The sequence below is a fragment of the Bos taurus genome, chromosome 26, assembly GCF_002263795.3.
Source record: "Bos taurus isolate L1 Dominette 01449 registration number 42190680 breed Hereford chromosome 26, ARS-UCD2.0, whole genome shotgun sequence".
Taxonomy (NCBI): Eukaryota; Metazoa; Chordata; class Mammalia; order Artiodactyla; family Bovidae; genus Bos; species Bos taurus.
Window position 1 is genome coordinate 31,129,882 of NC_037353.1, and position 15,697 is coordinate 31,145,578.

Consider the following 15,697-nt stretch of genomic DNA (forward strand, 5'->3'; position numbering starts at 1 on the left):
ACAGAGCCCCAAGCCTGCTTAGCTGCTAGGGCCTTAATGGGAGAGTGCAGTCTGAGGGCAAGAGTGAGGGGAGAAGTGGTCATACCTTTACAAAGAAGATATATCTGGTTTGTGGTTGCATTGGATCACGTCCAGACAGATTTTGTGAAGCCATCTTATATAATCACAGTATAGTTATCAATGTCAGTAAATTTAGCATCAGTACAGTAATCTTTTATTTTTATTTTCTAGTTATGTTGACTGACCCAGTCAACATAACTAGACCCCGCCCCAGTACAGGATTTAATTTAGGATCAGGCATTGAATTTAGTTGTCATGTCTCTTTATTCTCATTTAATCTGGGTCATTTCCACAGCCTTTGTCTTTTACAGTGTTGGTTTTGAGAAACATTATGTAAATGATGTGTCCTTTTCAAGGTATTCGATGTGGAGGCATGTGATCTCCATCTGCTTCTTATTGATGATTATGCTTTTGATCAGTAAAGGTTGTGTCATTTTTCCACTCTAGTTAGTGTTTTTTCCTTTGCAACTGATAAATAATGTGGAGAGATTTGGGGACCTTGCAAATACTGTGTTCCTTATCAAAATTCCCCCTTAGATTTAGTATTCATCAATAATTCTTGCCTTTATTCTGGTAGTTACAGGACGGTGATACTCTATTTCCAGCACTCCTCTCACATTTACCCTTTGTTATTTTACTGGAATCAAGCATCCTTTCTCCTTAGCTGTTTATTTATCTTTTTATTTTCAGTATGGACTCATGAATTATTCTCCTCCACTTCCACCCAAGCCCTAATTTATAATTCATCTAATTATTTTGGTGTTCAAATTGTCCTAGATTTCCCTAGTAGAAGACCCCCTTTAAGTTGGCCTGTGTCTGTTATATGCCTTTTTTTTTTTTTAAGCACTTCATTATTTTCCTATCTCTTTAGAATTTACTTTGGATTAAAGATAATGACTTTGGGGCTAAATGTTCAGGATATTGGTCAAGATTGAGAGAGAGTGACATAGTTATTCATGACTATTAACAATGAAAATTCTGCTGAAAAGAAAAGTTCAAGTAAATTCATTATATCTGATGCATTTGATTTTCTTTTATGTATAGAATTGCTTGTTTCTGAATTCAGGTAGTAAAACAAGTGCCTTATAGTTGTCTGTATTTTTGTGATTCTGAGAGGCTATACTTGATGTATAGATAGGGCTGATCAGAAAACTGTTTTAACATGGAAATGGTTTGAGAATTTTTAATGACTGTTTAAGTATTTTAAAATTTTAGCATGTGAATCTTTAAATTGTTAGAAGTATTGTATACAATTAAAATAGAATTACATGTCCATTGTAATGAAGACCCGGTAGTATGTTTAGTTATTCCTGTTAATTTTAAACTATTGAGAAAGAGCAAAAAAGTAAACAATGAAATACATTTCTTTACGAAAAAAACTGAAGACGATACAAAAACTGTACCCATTTGGTAATTAAAGCTGTTTTATTATTTGCTGTTCACTGTTCTGTTGCATTTAAGTTTTAAGATGTTTTGTTAGAAAATAGGATTTTATATCTTTGAATACTTTCAGTTTAAAATTTTACTGTTTTTTATACAAAATAACATACTTTTTAAAATTTTACAGTGGGCAGAAATGGATCTGGAAAAAGTAACTTTTTTTATGGTAGGTATTGTATTTTGAATTCTAAATACAATAAGACCTAGGTATCTTAAGGTAGTTTATCTGAGGTTATGTCTGCATGAAATAGAAGAAGTACTTCTTCAAACACGATTGAAATTTAATGTAGAGGGTTTAGAGTGTAAGAATCTGAGCTCTACACTAGTGGCTAATTAGCCATGTGAGATTATGCAAAACAGCTTCTCAAAGTAGTCTTTTACTTTAAAAACAGGTATTTACCCTGCTTACCTTAGATGAGTTGTGAGAATCAAATGAGATTATATGTATAGGAGTGCTTTCTAAACTTCAGTGCATATATAAATGTTGTAAATGCAGAGAGAGAGAGAATATAAGTGCAGTAGAATAGTTAACATTGTTATGGGAAATAGCTTATCTGTTTCATCTAAATCAATTATTTTAATAAAAGATGGAGGAGTATAAAAAACTGTATAGACTCAACAAAGACAGTTGTCAGAAGGTAGTAAATAGAGCTTTGAAAACTAGCTCTAAAGATAAAATGCATTTAAGAATAGTAATGCCTGTGTTAAATTCTTTGCTGAGGAAAAATATTTTAACAGATTTGGACTATATAAGGAGTAGGTTGAAGAATTTTTGAACGTCTTAGTTGAGTGGTGCTTGAGGAAAAGGGAGCATTAGTAATAGCAGAGTTCTGTCCCTTCTCTGCTCACAGTTCTAAAGGGAACTCTGTATCCCATCAGTAGTTGTAATTTGGGGATGATGAGAAGAGTAGGATTGGAGTGGAAGTAATAATCTCATAATCTCTCAGTTCAGTTCAGTCGCTCAGTCGTGTCCGACTCCCTGCGACCCCATGAATCGCAGCACAGGAGTTTGAATTTGTCCCCTCCAAGGTGATTATAAAAGAAAACCAATCCCCACCATCACCCCCAGCATACACATTCATATACACAGACTCACTCTTTTAGAGTGTCAAAAGTCTCTTGGGTGGACTGGGAATACAAAAGTTGATTAAAGAGTTACATTTCTAGGAGAGGGTTGTCCAGTTAGGCATTCTGAGGAAGTGGCATGAATGACACCTTATTTATAGAAGATAAAGGGCATGTAAGTACTGCAGCAGAGAGTAGAAATCTGAAGTGTTTCCCAGTATTTCCTACTTAGTTTTGTTTCTTTTGACAAAGTATCCAATCAGCGATATTATAGGAATATATCCTATTTTGTTAAATATTTTAATTTATATCATTTATATGTAGTGGATAAAAGCAAATATAGCATGAAACCTGAACGTGTATACTTTGATCAAGTTACACCTTAGTTCTACTTGCCTTTTTTTGTATTTCAGTGTTTTCTTTTTATTTTCTTACCTTAAATGTTTTAGTGAAAGCTTGTTAATATTTTTCTAATATCATCATTTAGTAGGTGATTAATCTGTACAGGCAAATTTTCTGCATTCCTTTTGTCTATATGAAACAGTTAATCTGAATTGTTCATTACCTGAAAGATACACTGTTCTCTGAAGGTATGGAAGATTATAACTAAAGCATAAATCTTTTTTAGATTGTACTAATAGTTATTTTTATGTTTCTAGCAATTCAGTTTGTTCTCAGTGATGAGTTTAGTCATCTTCGTCCGGAACAGCGATTGGCTTTGTTACATGTGAGTGAGACTGCTTTAAAACATTACCAGTTTTAAGTACTTCTAAAAATACATTGTCAGTTCTGCCAAACAAAATTATTTTTTCAAGTTTCAGATCTTTTGTGAACATGACACAATATGTTTCTTATGTATATTGTTCTGCTGTGAAATTTAATGTACTATATTAATGCAGGATAAAGGCTTAATTTTTATATAATGGTTAAAAAAATTGTAGGAGTTCCCTATGGATGGATATATCTTCCATATAAATATAAATTCTTTATTTAAAGAGTATGGCCTGGTAAGGGTCTGGAATCTGGTTTGCTGAGGAGAAAAACGAGTTAGGTTGGGGATTAGAAACTTTGAGACTCAGAATCAAGTTAATATGGAGCCACAGAAAAGCAACCATTACAAACTTAAGCACATAAAATTATTTTTAGCCATATTTGTACTTAAATGGGAACATTATTTTCCAATAAGAAAGTATGTTTATAGTAATGAAAACTGTTAGAATGTTTTCATTAAATTATAAGTAGTAAATACTTTTAGGGTAAGAAAGTATAAAAGTCTATGATAAAATGGTGTACCTTATCTGTCTTATTTAAATATAGCTTATAATTACTTTTAAGACCAGAAAGCAAGATTCTTCAGTGTATCTACACAGTATCTCTAGACTTAAAGTTCTTTTCTAACCATCATCCCCAACCCCCCACTACCCCTGCCCACTCTTTTTTTTTTCCGGTTGTGCCATGTGGCTTGTGGGATTTTAATTCCTCAACCAGGGATTGAACCAAGGCCACGGTAGTGAAAGCACCCAGTCTTAACCACTGGACTGGCAAGGAATTCCTTCCTCCCACTCTTAAATTTTAATTTTAATTTTTTTTTATTTGAATTTTCAGTCTGGTAATCAGGATTGATTCCCTATAAGCAAGTCTCTGTTTAGGTTTCTCAGATTAGCATTAAAAGAATAGTTTCTTTAGGTGTTATTCTTTATTGTATTGAACTACTTCATAACAGTGTTCACAGTCTAGAAATTATCTGGGCATGGTAAGTAGCTGGGTCACAAAATGATCAAAATGTGACGTGTTAAATGTATATGTTTTCATAGCAGATTTAAAATTATACAGAATATCTCAAATGTTTAAAAAGACAGTTCCAGTAATTATATGCTTTGTTAGGGTTCCTTTCTAACATTAAGATGAATCTATAAGGGAAAAGCCTCAAAGTTTTATGTATTAGCAAATAGGTAAAATTGGGTGGTTATGGGGTCTTTTGCTCAAATGAAGTGGTATGTAGAATAAAGCCTATGTACATCTAACTTTGACATCTTTTGCATAGTTCTCATTTTTTAAATTCACAGTCAAAGTCTATTTGGAGGAGAAAAAAAAAGCTCTGTGGTTGAGTATTGTTATCCTAATCCGGTGTCTGCTGCTTTGGCAAGAGGATTTTCTCAGTACAGTTCAGTCGCTCAGTCGTGTCCAACTCTTTGCAACCGCATGGAATGCAGCACGCCAGGCTTCCCTGTCCATCATCAACTCCCGGAACTTGCTCAAACTCAAGTCCATCGAGATCGTGATGCCGCCCAACCATCTGATCCTCTGTCGTCCCCTTCTCCTGCTTTCAATCTTGCCCAGCATCAGGGTCTTTTCTTAAGAGTCAGTTGTTCACATCAGGTGGCCAGAGTATTGGAGCTTCAGCTTCAGTATCAGTCCTTCCAATGAATATTCAGGACTCATTTCTTTTAGGATTGACTGGTTTGATATCCTTGCAGTCCAAGGGACTCTTGAGAGTCTTCCTCCAACCCCGCAGTTCAAAAGCATCAATTCTTCAGTGCTCAGCTTTCTTTATAGTCCAACTCTCACATCCATACATGACTACTGGAAAAACCATAGCTTTGACTAGATGGACCTTTGTTAGCAAAGTAATGTCTCTGCTTTTTAATATGCTGTTTAGGTTAGTCACAGCGTTTCTTCCAAGGAGCAGCGTCTTTTAATTTCATGGCTGCGGTCACCATCTGCAGTGATTTTGGAGCCCAAGAAAATAAAATCTATCACTGTTTCCATTGTTTCCCCATCTATTTGCTATGATACGATGGGACCGGATGCCATGATCTTCATTTTTTGACTGTTGACCTTTAAGCCAACTTTTTCACTCTCCTCTTTCACTTTCATCAAGAGGCTTTAGTTCTTCGCTTTCTGCCATAAGGGTGGTGTCTTCACGTATCTGAGGTTATTGATATTTCTCCCAGCAATCTTGATTCCAGCTTGTGCTTCATCCAGTCTGGCATTTTGCATGATGTACTCTGCACGTAAGTTAAATAAGCAGAGTGACAATATATAGCCTTGACTTTGCCGATTTGGAACCAGTCTGTTGTTCCATGTCCCGTTCTAACTGTTGCTTCTGACATGCATACAGATTCCTCAGGAGGCAGGTCAGGTGGTCTGTTATTTCCCATCTCTTTAAGAATTTTCCACAGTTTGTTGTGATCCATGCAGTCAAAGGCTTTGGCGTAATGAATAAAGCAGAAGTAGGTGTTTTTCTGGAGCTCTCTTGCTTTTTCTGTGATCCAGTGGACTTTGGCAGTATGATCTCTGATTCCTCTGCCTTTTCTAAATCCAGCTTGAATATCTGGAAGTTCATGGTTCACATACTGTTGAAGTCTCACTTAGAGAATTATGAGCATTACTTTGCTAGCGTGTGAGATGAGTGCAGTTGTGCAGTAGTTTGAATATTCTTTGCCATTGCCTTTCTTTGGGATTAAATGAAAACTGACCTTTTCTAGTCCTGTGGCCACTGCTGAGTTTTCCAAATTTGCTGGCATATCCAGTGCAGCACTTTCACAGCATCATCTTTTAGGATTCGAAATAGCTCAGCTGGAATTCTGTCACCTCCACTAGCTTTGTTCATAGTGATGCTTCCTAAGGCCCACTTGAGTTCACACTCCAGGATGTCTGGCTCTCGGTAGGTGATCACACCATCGTGGCTATCTGGATCGTGAAAATCTTTTTTGTATAGTTCTTTTGTGTATTCTTGCCACCTCTTAATATCTTCTGCTTCTGTTAGATCCATACCATTTCTGTCCTTTATTGTGCCCATCTTTGCATGAAAAGTTCCCTTGGTATCTCTAATTTTCTTGAAGAGTTCTCTAGTCTTTCCCATTCTATTGTTTTCCTCTATTTCTTTGCATTGATCACTTAGGAGGACTTTCTTACCTCCTTGCTATTCTTTAGAACCCTCCATTCAGGTGGGTATATCTTTCCTTTTCTCCTTTGCCTTTCGCTTCTCGTCTTTTCACAGCTATTTGTAAGGCCTCCTCAGACAACCATTTTGCCTTTTTGTATTTCTTCTTCTTGGGGATGGTCTTGATCATTGCCTCCTATACAATGTCGTGAACCTCCATCCATAGTTCTTAAGGCACTCTGTCTATCAAATCTGATCCCTTGAATCTATTTGTCACTTCCACTGTATAATCGTAAGGGATTTGATGTAGGTCAGACCTGGATGGTCTGGTGGTTTTCCCTACTTTAGTCAATTTAAGTCTGAATTTTTAATAAGGAGTTATGATCTGAGCCATGGTCAGCTCCCGGTCTTGTTTTTGCTGACTGTATAGAGCTTCTCCATCTTCTGTTAAAAAAATATAATCCATCTGATTTCTATATTGACCATCTGATGATGTCCATGTGTAGAGTCTTCTCTTGTGTTATGCGAAAAGAGTGTTTGCTATGACCAGTGTGTTCTCTTAGCAAAACTCTGTTAGCCTTTGCCCAGCTTCATTTTGTACTCCCAAGGCCAAACTTGTCTGTTACTTTAGGTATCTCCTGACTTCTTTCTTTTGTATTCCAGACTCCCATAATGAAAAGGACCTCATTTTTTGGGTATTAGTTCTAGAAGGTCTTGTAGGTCTTCATAGAATCATATAATTTCAGCTTCTTTGGCATTAGTGGTTGGGGCATAGACTGGATTGCTGTGATAAAGTATTTAAAGAATATGAAAATACCACTTAAATGACATGAATTTTCTCTTGTGTTTTAGGAGGGTACTGGTCCTCGTGTTATTTCTGCTTTTGTGGAGATTATTTTTGACAATTCAGACAACCGGTTACCGGTGAGTAACTGTTTTTTTCTTTTCAGTAATAATGTTGAGAATTTTATTGATGCAGCTGACTTTTCTCGTGCTTTGAAACTTTTATTTATAGCTGTACTTAGACTTTTATGATTTGTGTGTGTTAGTCACTCAGTTGTGTCCAACTCTTTGTGAGTCCGTGGACTGTAGCCCTCCAGGCTCCTCTGTCCATGTAATTCTCCAGGCAAGAATATCGAAGTGGGTTGCCATGCCCTTCTCCAGGGGATCTTCCCAACACAGGGATTGAACCCTGCATTACAGGCAGATTCCTTACTGTTTTAGCTACCCAGGAAGGCTTTTATGATTTAGTTTATACTAAAATAGCTATAGCTTACATTCTAATTTTATCTTAAAGTTTTGAATATTCTGGTAAACAAGTGGGAACGTGCAAGCTGTTGTAGAAAAAGGTCTTTGTCATAGAATTGAGTATTCATAGCGTATCTTTCTTGGAGAAGGCAATGGCAACCCACTCTAGTACTCTTGCCTGGAAAATCCCATAGGCGAAGGAGCCTGGTAGGCTGCAGTCCATGGGGTCTCGAAGAGTGGGACATGACTGAGCGACTTCATTTTCACATTCATGCATTGGAGAAGGAAATGGCAACCCACTCCAGTTTTCTTGCCTGGAGGATCCCAGGGACGGGGGAACCTGGTGGGCTGCCTTCTCTGGGGTCTCACAGAGTCTGACACAACTGAAGTGCCTTAGCAGCAGCAGCATATCTTTAGTGAGGTAATTGAAGTTTCAAAATAATTGCTATGGTGACGGACTCTAAAATGACCCTATTAACTGAAATGTTTCCAAAACATTTACTGTTAGATTTATGTTTGAGCATTTATGTTTTTTTCTTAGATCGACAAAGAGGAAGTTTCCCTTCGAAGAGTTATCGGTGCCAAAAAGGATCAGTATTTCTTAGACAAGAAAATGGTCACGTAAGCATTTTATGCTTATAATTTTTATACATGAGAGTAAAAGTATTTTACTTGGCTCATATATGAGGTACTTTTGCCTCGTGTTCAGGAAATTATTATTTAGAGCTCAAGCATAAGAATCAGAAGATTCCCTGAGGCTGATATAAACTGTATTTAATGACTGTTCTGTAGTTCTTCATGCCCCTTAACTCAAGGGTTAGTGTATTCTTTGCTTATTGTTGGATTGTTATATATTTGAAAACTTTTTTAATTGTTTATCAACAGGAAAAATGATGTGATGAATCTCCTTGAAAGTGCTGGTTTTTCTCGAAGCAATCCTTATTATATTGTTAAACAAGGAAAGGTAAAAAATGTGTATCTTTTTAAAGGGAATTTGTTTTCTGATTATATTCATTGAATGATGAATTTGATTTCATTCTAGTGGTTAAATTCGGGTGATAATGGACCTTACTATCTTCTGTTTTCATTGATTTATTTTGCACTGAAGTTTGTATTAATAATACCTTTTTTGTGGCCATAAAGTGCAAAATAGATCCATTGCATAGTGGGATAAAAGTATTTCAGCAGAATTATTTAAGTGGATCATGTTTTCTTAGTGATCTGCAGATATTTTTGGTTTGTAGAAGTTAAGAGTATTGTAGAAACTTTATAAAAATCACATTTGAAAAAAGTTATTTTCTGAAATTAATACTCTGTTAGTATAATATACTAGAAAGTTTACATTACCAGAAATCTGCCATAATGCTACATGTTATTTTCTCTCAATCGAATTGTATTTTTTACAGTTTTTAGGAGTTATATACTTTAGCTGATTGTTCTACTATTTCCTCATATGTTTTAACTGTATATATCTAAAATAATTTATTTTTCTTAGAACATACCCTGCAGTGTCCTGATAGTTTTTTGTTGTACTGTTTTGGACTAGGGGAGAATCCTTTTAAAATGTCCACTTCTTATTTCATGTTGGAGGCGTTTTTAGCTATGTGTTAGAAAGTTAGCATGCAGAAAACGGGATTAGGAAGAATATGTGTTTCACTTTCAAGAGCGAGATTTTTGAAAAGACTATGAAAAATGTCTTTAAAAGGAGGCTGATTTGAAAGCAATTACCTGAGACTTCCTGTGTGCATGCAGCATAGGTCCCTTTATATTATTTCAATTTCCGCTCATAGGTCATTTCATAGAAGCCATCTATGTTGTCTGCCTCTTTTATAAGAGCGCTGCCGTCACCCTAACTCTTTATGCTATAATTTCTTAGTTTGTTTTGTTTTTCTTCATGGCACTTATACTGTAATGGTATGTATGCTTCCTGGGTTTTTTCCCACTAGAGTGTACGTTTCTTGAGGGCAAGATCTTTTCTGTTCATTGCTATTCTCCTATTGTGAATTCATACTTAAAACTTGGCATGTGAATACCTTTCAAGGTAGAGTTCTTAAAGAGCAATCTAGCTCTGTAAATAATTATTTTTCTAAAATTTTTAGATTAACCAGATGGCCACAGCACCAGATTCTCAGAGACTAAAACTACTAAGAGAAGTAGCTGGTACTAGAGTGTATGATGAACGAAAAGAAGAAAGCATATCTTTAATGAAGGAAACAGGTAAAATAAATGTTATTCTGCCTTATTTCTTCTATTCTGTGTATTGCTTTTTCATTGTGTTATGATACTTGAGAGAAGTTGTCTATTCTCAGGAATATTTATTATTGTATAATAATTTGCTTGTAGACTGATTGGAAAGAAAATTAGTGTTAGGCAGTTTAAGGTTTGAGAATTCTAAGTTTGTCCCTTTGAATAAAGAATTGTTACTGTGAGATAATAGTACCATTCTAGGTCAGCTGCTTTGTGCCTTTAAAGTCTTTCTCATTATTAGTGAGGATAACACATTTGGATGTATTCCTCAGGAAAAAAAAATGCGGAAATATCAGTTGGCATTAGGTTTTAATTTATTCACAAGCAAGTAAATGTAAAACTTAAACTTTGAACTTGGATTCTTCCTTAGTACATTCATTATGGAAACTCAACTTTGCCTTTCAAGTGCTGTGCCCTTTCATGGCTTAGAGTCAGAGAGCCTTACGTTCAAAGTCTAAATAACAGTTACCTGATATTGAGACTTTAGACTTGACCTTTGTGGTCCAAAGCTTTCCCATCTGTGCAGTCCTTTTTTATAGTTTGTAGTGGTGAATAGAGGAGCAAAGTTGCACCATGATTGGAATATAGTAAGTATTCAGTATATGCAGCTATATAGATAATGCTGTTACAAGAATTGAGAATCAGTGACACCAGTGATATTAAGTAGGGTTTTGTGTTTTTTTTTCCCTAATGTCATGGGGAGGCACATTAACTTTTAAAGGAAGCTTAAACAAAGGCCTGTAAATGTGTAATATAAGAATCAGTGTCACCATGTATAAGTTTATTCTTTCATACTTTCCATAATAAAGCATTTTAATTGCCATTTTAGTATCTTAGATTTGGTTACCACCTAATATCAAAGAAATAATGCTAAAGTGCTTAAGATTAAGTTTTACACACTATATTTGAGAATTGATACTGCGTAAAAATTTTATTCAACTCCTTCACCCTTCTCCCATTTTTTTTAAGAGGGAAAACGGGAAAAAATCAATGAGTTGTTAAAATACATTGAAGAGAGATTACATACCTTAGAGGAAGAAAAGGAAGAACTAGCTCAGTATCAAAAGTGGGATAAGATGAGACGAGCCCTGGAATATACCATTTACAATCAGGAACTTAACGAGACTCGTGCTAAACTTGATGAGGTAAAATACTTACCTTTGCCACTTGTTTAATTTTATTTTTATGAATATATTAAACTCATACTATATTTATACTTTTCAATGATTTTTAAATACAGACCTCAAAATTTTAAAACTTCTTAGTGAATTCATTACTCAGCAAATTTACTCTGAGTTTACTCCAAGGAAAATGACCCACGTGGTCCTTGCTGTAGTTGCATCTGAAATATAAGTAGGTGGTGGTGTCAGGCAGACCAGGGTGAGAAGAAAGCAACGTTTAGGGTTTCACGAATTTCTTTCTTGACTTTTTAAGGTGTATTTTGTAATTAGTATTGCTGACATTTTGTACAAAAATTTGTTTTAGGTAATGCTGAAAACTAGGCATTTTATATTTAAAACCAATACAGTTATTTTGGGGGGAAAATTTTTTTAAGTGAATGCTTGTTTTAGCAGATATTTAAAGATTTTTACTAGATGTTATAAAATATTGAACAAATCCAAAATGGGTTAGAAATCATAGCTTGGTTTTTTTTCCAGCTTTCTGCTAAGCGAGAGACAAGTGGAGAAAAATCCAGACAATTAAGAGATGCTCAGCAGGATGCAAGAGATAAAATGGAGGTAAGGTTTTAAACTAGACTTAGGGTAACTTGTAAGTTAAACTTTCTGTACCAGAATTATGGAATGGTAACTTCAAGTAGTGGTGTCACTGGGATTGAGTATTGGAAAGAGAGTAGTACTGAAAGTTCAAATAAGAGAAAAAGACAAACCAATAATGGTGTTCTGATTTTGCTTTTGTATTTCTAGTTGTCTAACTTGTTTCTATCTGATACTTTTTGAATAGGATATTGAGCGCCAAGTTAGAGAACTGAAAACAAAAATTTCAGCTATGAAGGAAGAAAAGGAACAGCTCAGTGCTGAAAGACAGGAACAAATTAAGCAGAGAACTAAATTGGAGCTTAAAGCCAAGGATTTACAAGATGAATTGGCAGGCAATAGTGAACAGAGGGTAAGTTAAAATGCTGAAAATGAAAGACATAAATGTTCAGGTGAGTGGGAACTGCAGAGGACAGTCCTTTCTGTGACAGGGGTGCATGCTTGAATTTTTGTAAAAAAATTTGGCACTTTAAAATAATTTGCATTCAAGTTGCAACTGAGTACTATCAGTTACTTACATTTAAAAATTAGTTTTATGTTGCAGGATCAGTTTTCTCATGAATTCTTTTCATGAGAAAATATCTTACACTAGACTTAAAAATAAGAAAAGTTTTTAAACAGATTGCATTTTTACTTATCTTGCTTTATTTACAGAAACGCTTATTAAAAGAAAGGCAGAAGCTGCTTGAAAAAATAGAAGAAAAGCAGAAAGAACTGGCAGAAACAGAACCTAAATTCAACAGTGTAAAAGAAAAAGAAGAGCGAGGAATTGCTAGGTCTGGGACTTTTTTCACCAATTCTAATTTTCTACATGGTTCCTCTATAGAACCTTATTGTATAAAGAATTATAGGTTAGGAAGTTAGTAATTAAAGGCAAAAAGTAATTAAGGGCAAAAAGTTAAATGCCCATTCCAAAGTAACAGCCATTACTGTGGGCCAGTATTAGTGTACGCGTATCACCGAGGCATAAGCCCTCGGTGAGCCACAGTATCCTCACTATAAGTTTGACACATTTAAGACTCTGGGAAGTTCAGTAACTTGCTCATAAGTAATATAGCTAAATTTTGGACTTTTAAAAACATGAATGATGATTGTTCTTTTGTTTATCCAAATTGTATCCTGCTGTGTGTTCATTCTGCCACCTTCTTTTCATACTTGACATCTTTTAGCATCTAGACATTTTAATTTCTGTCTGAAGATTGGACTTGCCATTGTTTGCTGACTTCACAATCTAGTACATTATCATGTTTTTATGCCTCATATGTTCATTTTAATGAATTTCCTGTTTATATCCTTTGTCCATTTTTTTCCTGGTTTTTTTTTTTTTTTTCTTACTGTTTGATAGTATTATTTGGGGGTTAATATTTGTCCTTATGTTCTATGTGTTTTCTCTTGCCTTTTAACTTTCATAATGTCTTTCATTGTAAGGTGTTGAAAATGTTTAAATAGTTAAATATAGTTGGAGCATTTTTGAAAATCCCTGAGGTAGGGTGCTAGATTTGTCTAGGTTTACTGACCTACCCAGACCAGGAAGGACCTTAAATCCTTAGAGGATGGGCTGTTTTACCTGAATTTCACTGTGATTTTGAAGTTAAATTAATGTTATATAGAGCTAGTCCTAGAAGCACTATTAGATAACAGTTGCTTTTATACTTAATTCCTTTTTTTTTTTTTTTTCCCCTTTTTCTGCATGTGGCTTGTGGGGTCTTAGTTCCCTGACTGTCAAACCTAGGCCCTCGGCAGTGAGAGCACAGAGTCCTAATCACTGGACCACCAGGGAATTCTCCTTTCCTTCTTGTATGGAATTACAAAAATGGTTATTGTCTCTCTGTACTCTTGAGGTATTGATTGCAATTAAACTTGGTTATTTCCTGTTCTCCTTTTCAATCCATTCTTTTCTGTCTTGTGTAGATTGGCCCAAGCTACCCAAGAGAGAACGGACCTTTATGCAAAGCAGGGTCGAGGAAGCCAGTTTACATCAAAAGAAGAAAGGGATAAGTGGATTAAAAAGGAACTCAAGTCTTTAGATCAAGCTATTAATGACAAGAAAAGACAGATTGCTGCTATACATAAGGATTTGGAGGACACTGAGGCAAATAAAGAGAAAAATCTGGAGCAGTATAATGTAAGAACTTTTATAGCTGCTTTGTGAAATCTTTGAGTGTGAACATGTGCAGGTTTATCTGTTTCTTTTAAGTTTTATTTGTAAATAATTATCATAAAATACACAAGACAGATACTTAATTAGATAAGACCAGGACAGTTTAATATTATACATATGGTAATTCTGTATTTAAAGATTTTTTTGCCATGTCAGTGAGTGTCCATATAGATTAAATATATTTTAAAATATATTTATGAGTCAGTAACATGCACTTGGACTGTACACTTAACTTTAAGTAACATACAAATCTAAAATGACTATAGTAATTTAAAAGTTTTCCATTTTTATGTAATAATGTAATATTCTATCAATGTAATAACTTACTGCAGAATATATTTTGTTAACACATTGGTGATTTTATAACACTTTCTAAATGAATTAAACATTCACTCTGCATGTTTAGTTAGCATTTTCTTAAAAATTGAAGTAGAAGATAAAACTATTACTTTGAATAAGAAAGATTGTAAATTATTTAAAATTAGAAAGAGAAAAATGCTTTCTTAAGTGATACTTGTGGATATATATAGGTGATTGGAAGATGATCGAAGTGGTGAGAAGGGAGTGTGTAGGACAGGTGTAGGGTAAGAATATATATATTTATTTATTTATATATACACACACCTAGAAGGAACCTTTTTACCTTACAAGGTCTTCACCATTGGTATGGTCAGTTTATCAGAAAAGTCACTGAAAACATAAAATCTTAAATACGTATACTTATATGCATTTAATGTATAATATTTACATGTATTTATATATAAATATTTAAAGATAAGTGTATGCTTATGTACCAGTCTTTATTTTTAGACATTTTTTAAAGTGCATCTTTGGGTTCACAGCAAAATTGAGAGGAGGGTATTGAGATTTCCCATATACTGCCTACCCCCGACACCTGAATAGCCTTCTTTATCAGCATTCTTCACCAGAGTGTATACCAATCTTGATGTAGCACGCAAGGTATTTCTTATGAATATGAGTAGTGATTAGCATTCCAAGGGGACTTCCCTGTTATGAGCTGCACATGTAAATACAGTTCTCCTTAAAGTTGGATGAAAACAATTCAGGATTCAATATAAGATCATATATTGCATTTAGTTGTCATGTTTCTGTTATCTGCTTTAATCTGCATCAGCTCCTCAGTCTTTCCTTGACTTTGTGACTTGACATTTTGAATTACTGTTAGAAAATATGTGCATGTGTGCTCAGTCGTGTCCAACTCTGTGGCCCACCAGACTCCTCTGTTCATGGAATTTTTCAGGCAAGAATGCTGGAGTCAGTTGCCATTTCCCCCTCCAGAGGATCTTCCCCACCCAGGGATCGAACCGGTGTCTCCTGCCTTGATAGGCAGATTATTTATCACTGAGCCACCATTTCAGTTCAGTTCAGTCGCTCAGTCTTGTCTGACTCTTTGTGACCCTATGGAGTGCAGCACGCCAGCCCTCCCTGTCCATTACCAACTCCTCAAACTCATGTCCATTGAGTCGGTGATGCCATCCAACCATCTCATCTTCTGTTGTCCCCTTCTCCTCCCACCTTCAGTCGTTCCCAGCATTAGGGTCTTTTCAAATGAGTCAGTTCTATGCATCAGGTGGCCAAAGTGTTGGAGTTTCAGCTTCAGCATCAGTGCTTCCAATGAATATTCAGGACTGATTTCCTTTAGGATGGACTGGTTGGATCTCCTAGCTGTTCAAGGGACTCTCAAGAGTCTTCTCCAACACCACAGTTCAAAAGGCTCAATTCTTTAGCCCTTAGCTTTCTTTATAGTCCAACTCTCACATCCATACATGACCACTGGAAAAACCATAGCTTTGA

At 35.3% G+C, this 15,697-nt stretch overlaps 1 protein-coding gene across 1 annotated transcript in view; it reads left to right on the plus strand.

The window, feature by feature from the left end:
- The window catches only part of SMC3 (structural maintenance of chromosomes 3), a 38,082-nt gene that overhangs the window by 5,614 nt on the left and 16,771 nt on the right, over positions 1-15,697 (plus strand). Inside the window, exons 3-13 of the mRNA NM_174295.2 lie at positions 1,628-1,666; positions 3,225-3,292; positions 7,304-7,375; positions 8,241-8,320; positions 8,585-8,663; positions 9,799-9,916; positions 10,916-11,091; positions 11,605-11,685; positions 11,909-12,073; positions 12,376-12,497; positions 13,633-13,846. Coding sequence (NP_776720.2) covers positions 1,628-1,666; positions 3,225-3,292; positions 7,304-7,375; positions 8,241-8,320; positions 8,585-8,663; positions 9,799-9,916; positions 10,916-11,091; positions 11,605-11,685; positions 11,909-12,073; positions 12,376-12,497; positions 13,633-13,846 — 1,214 coding nt within the window. The remainder of the gene's footprint in view (positions 1-1,627; positions 1,667-3,224; positions 3,293-7,303; positions 7,376-8,240; positions 8,321-8,584; positions 8,664-9,798; positions 9,917-10,915; positions 11,092-11,604; positions 11,686-11,908; positions 12,074-12,375; positions 12,498-13,632; positions 13,847-15,697) is intronic.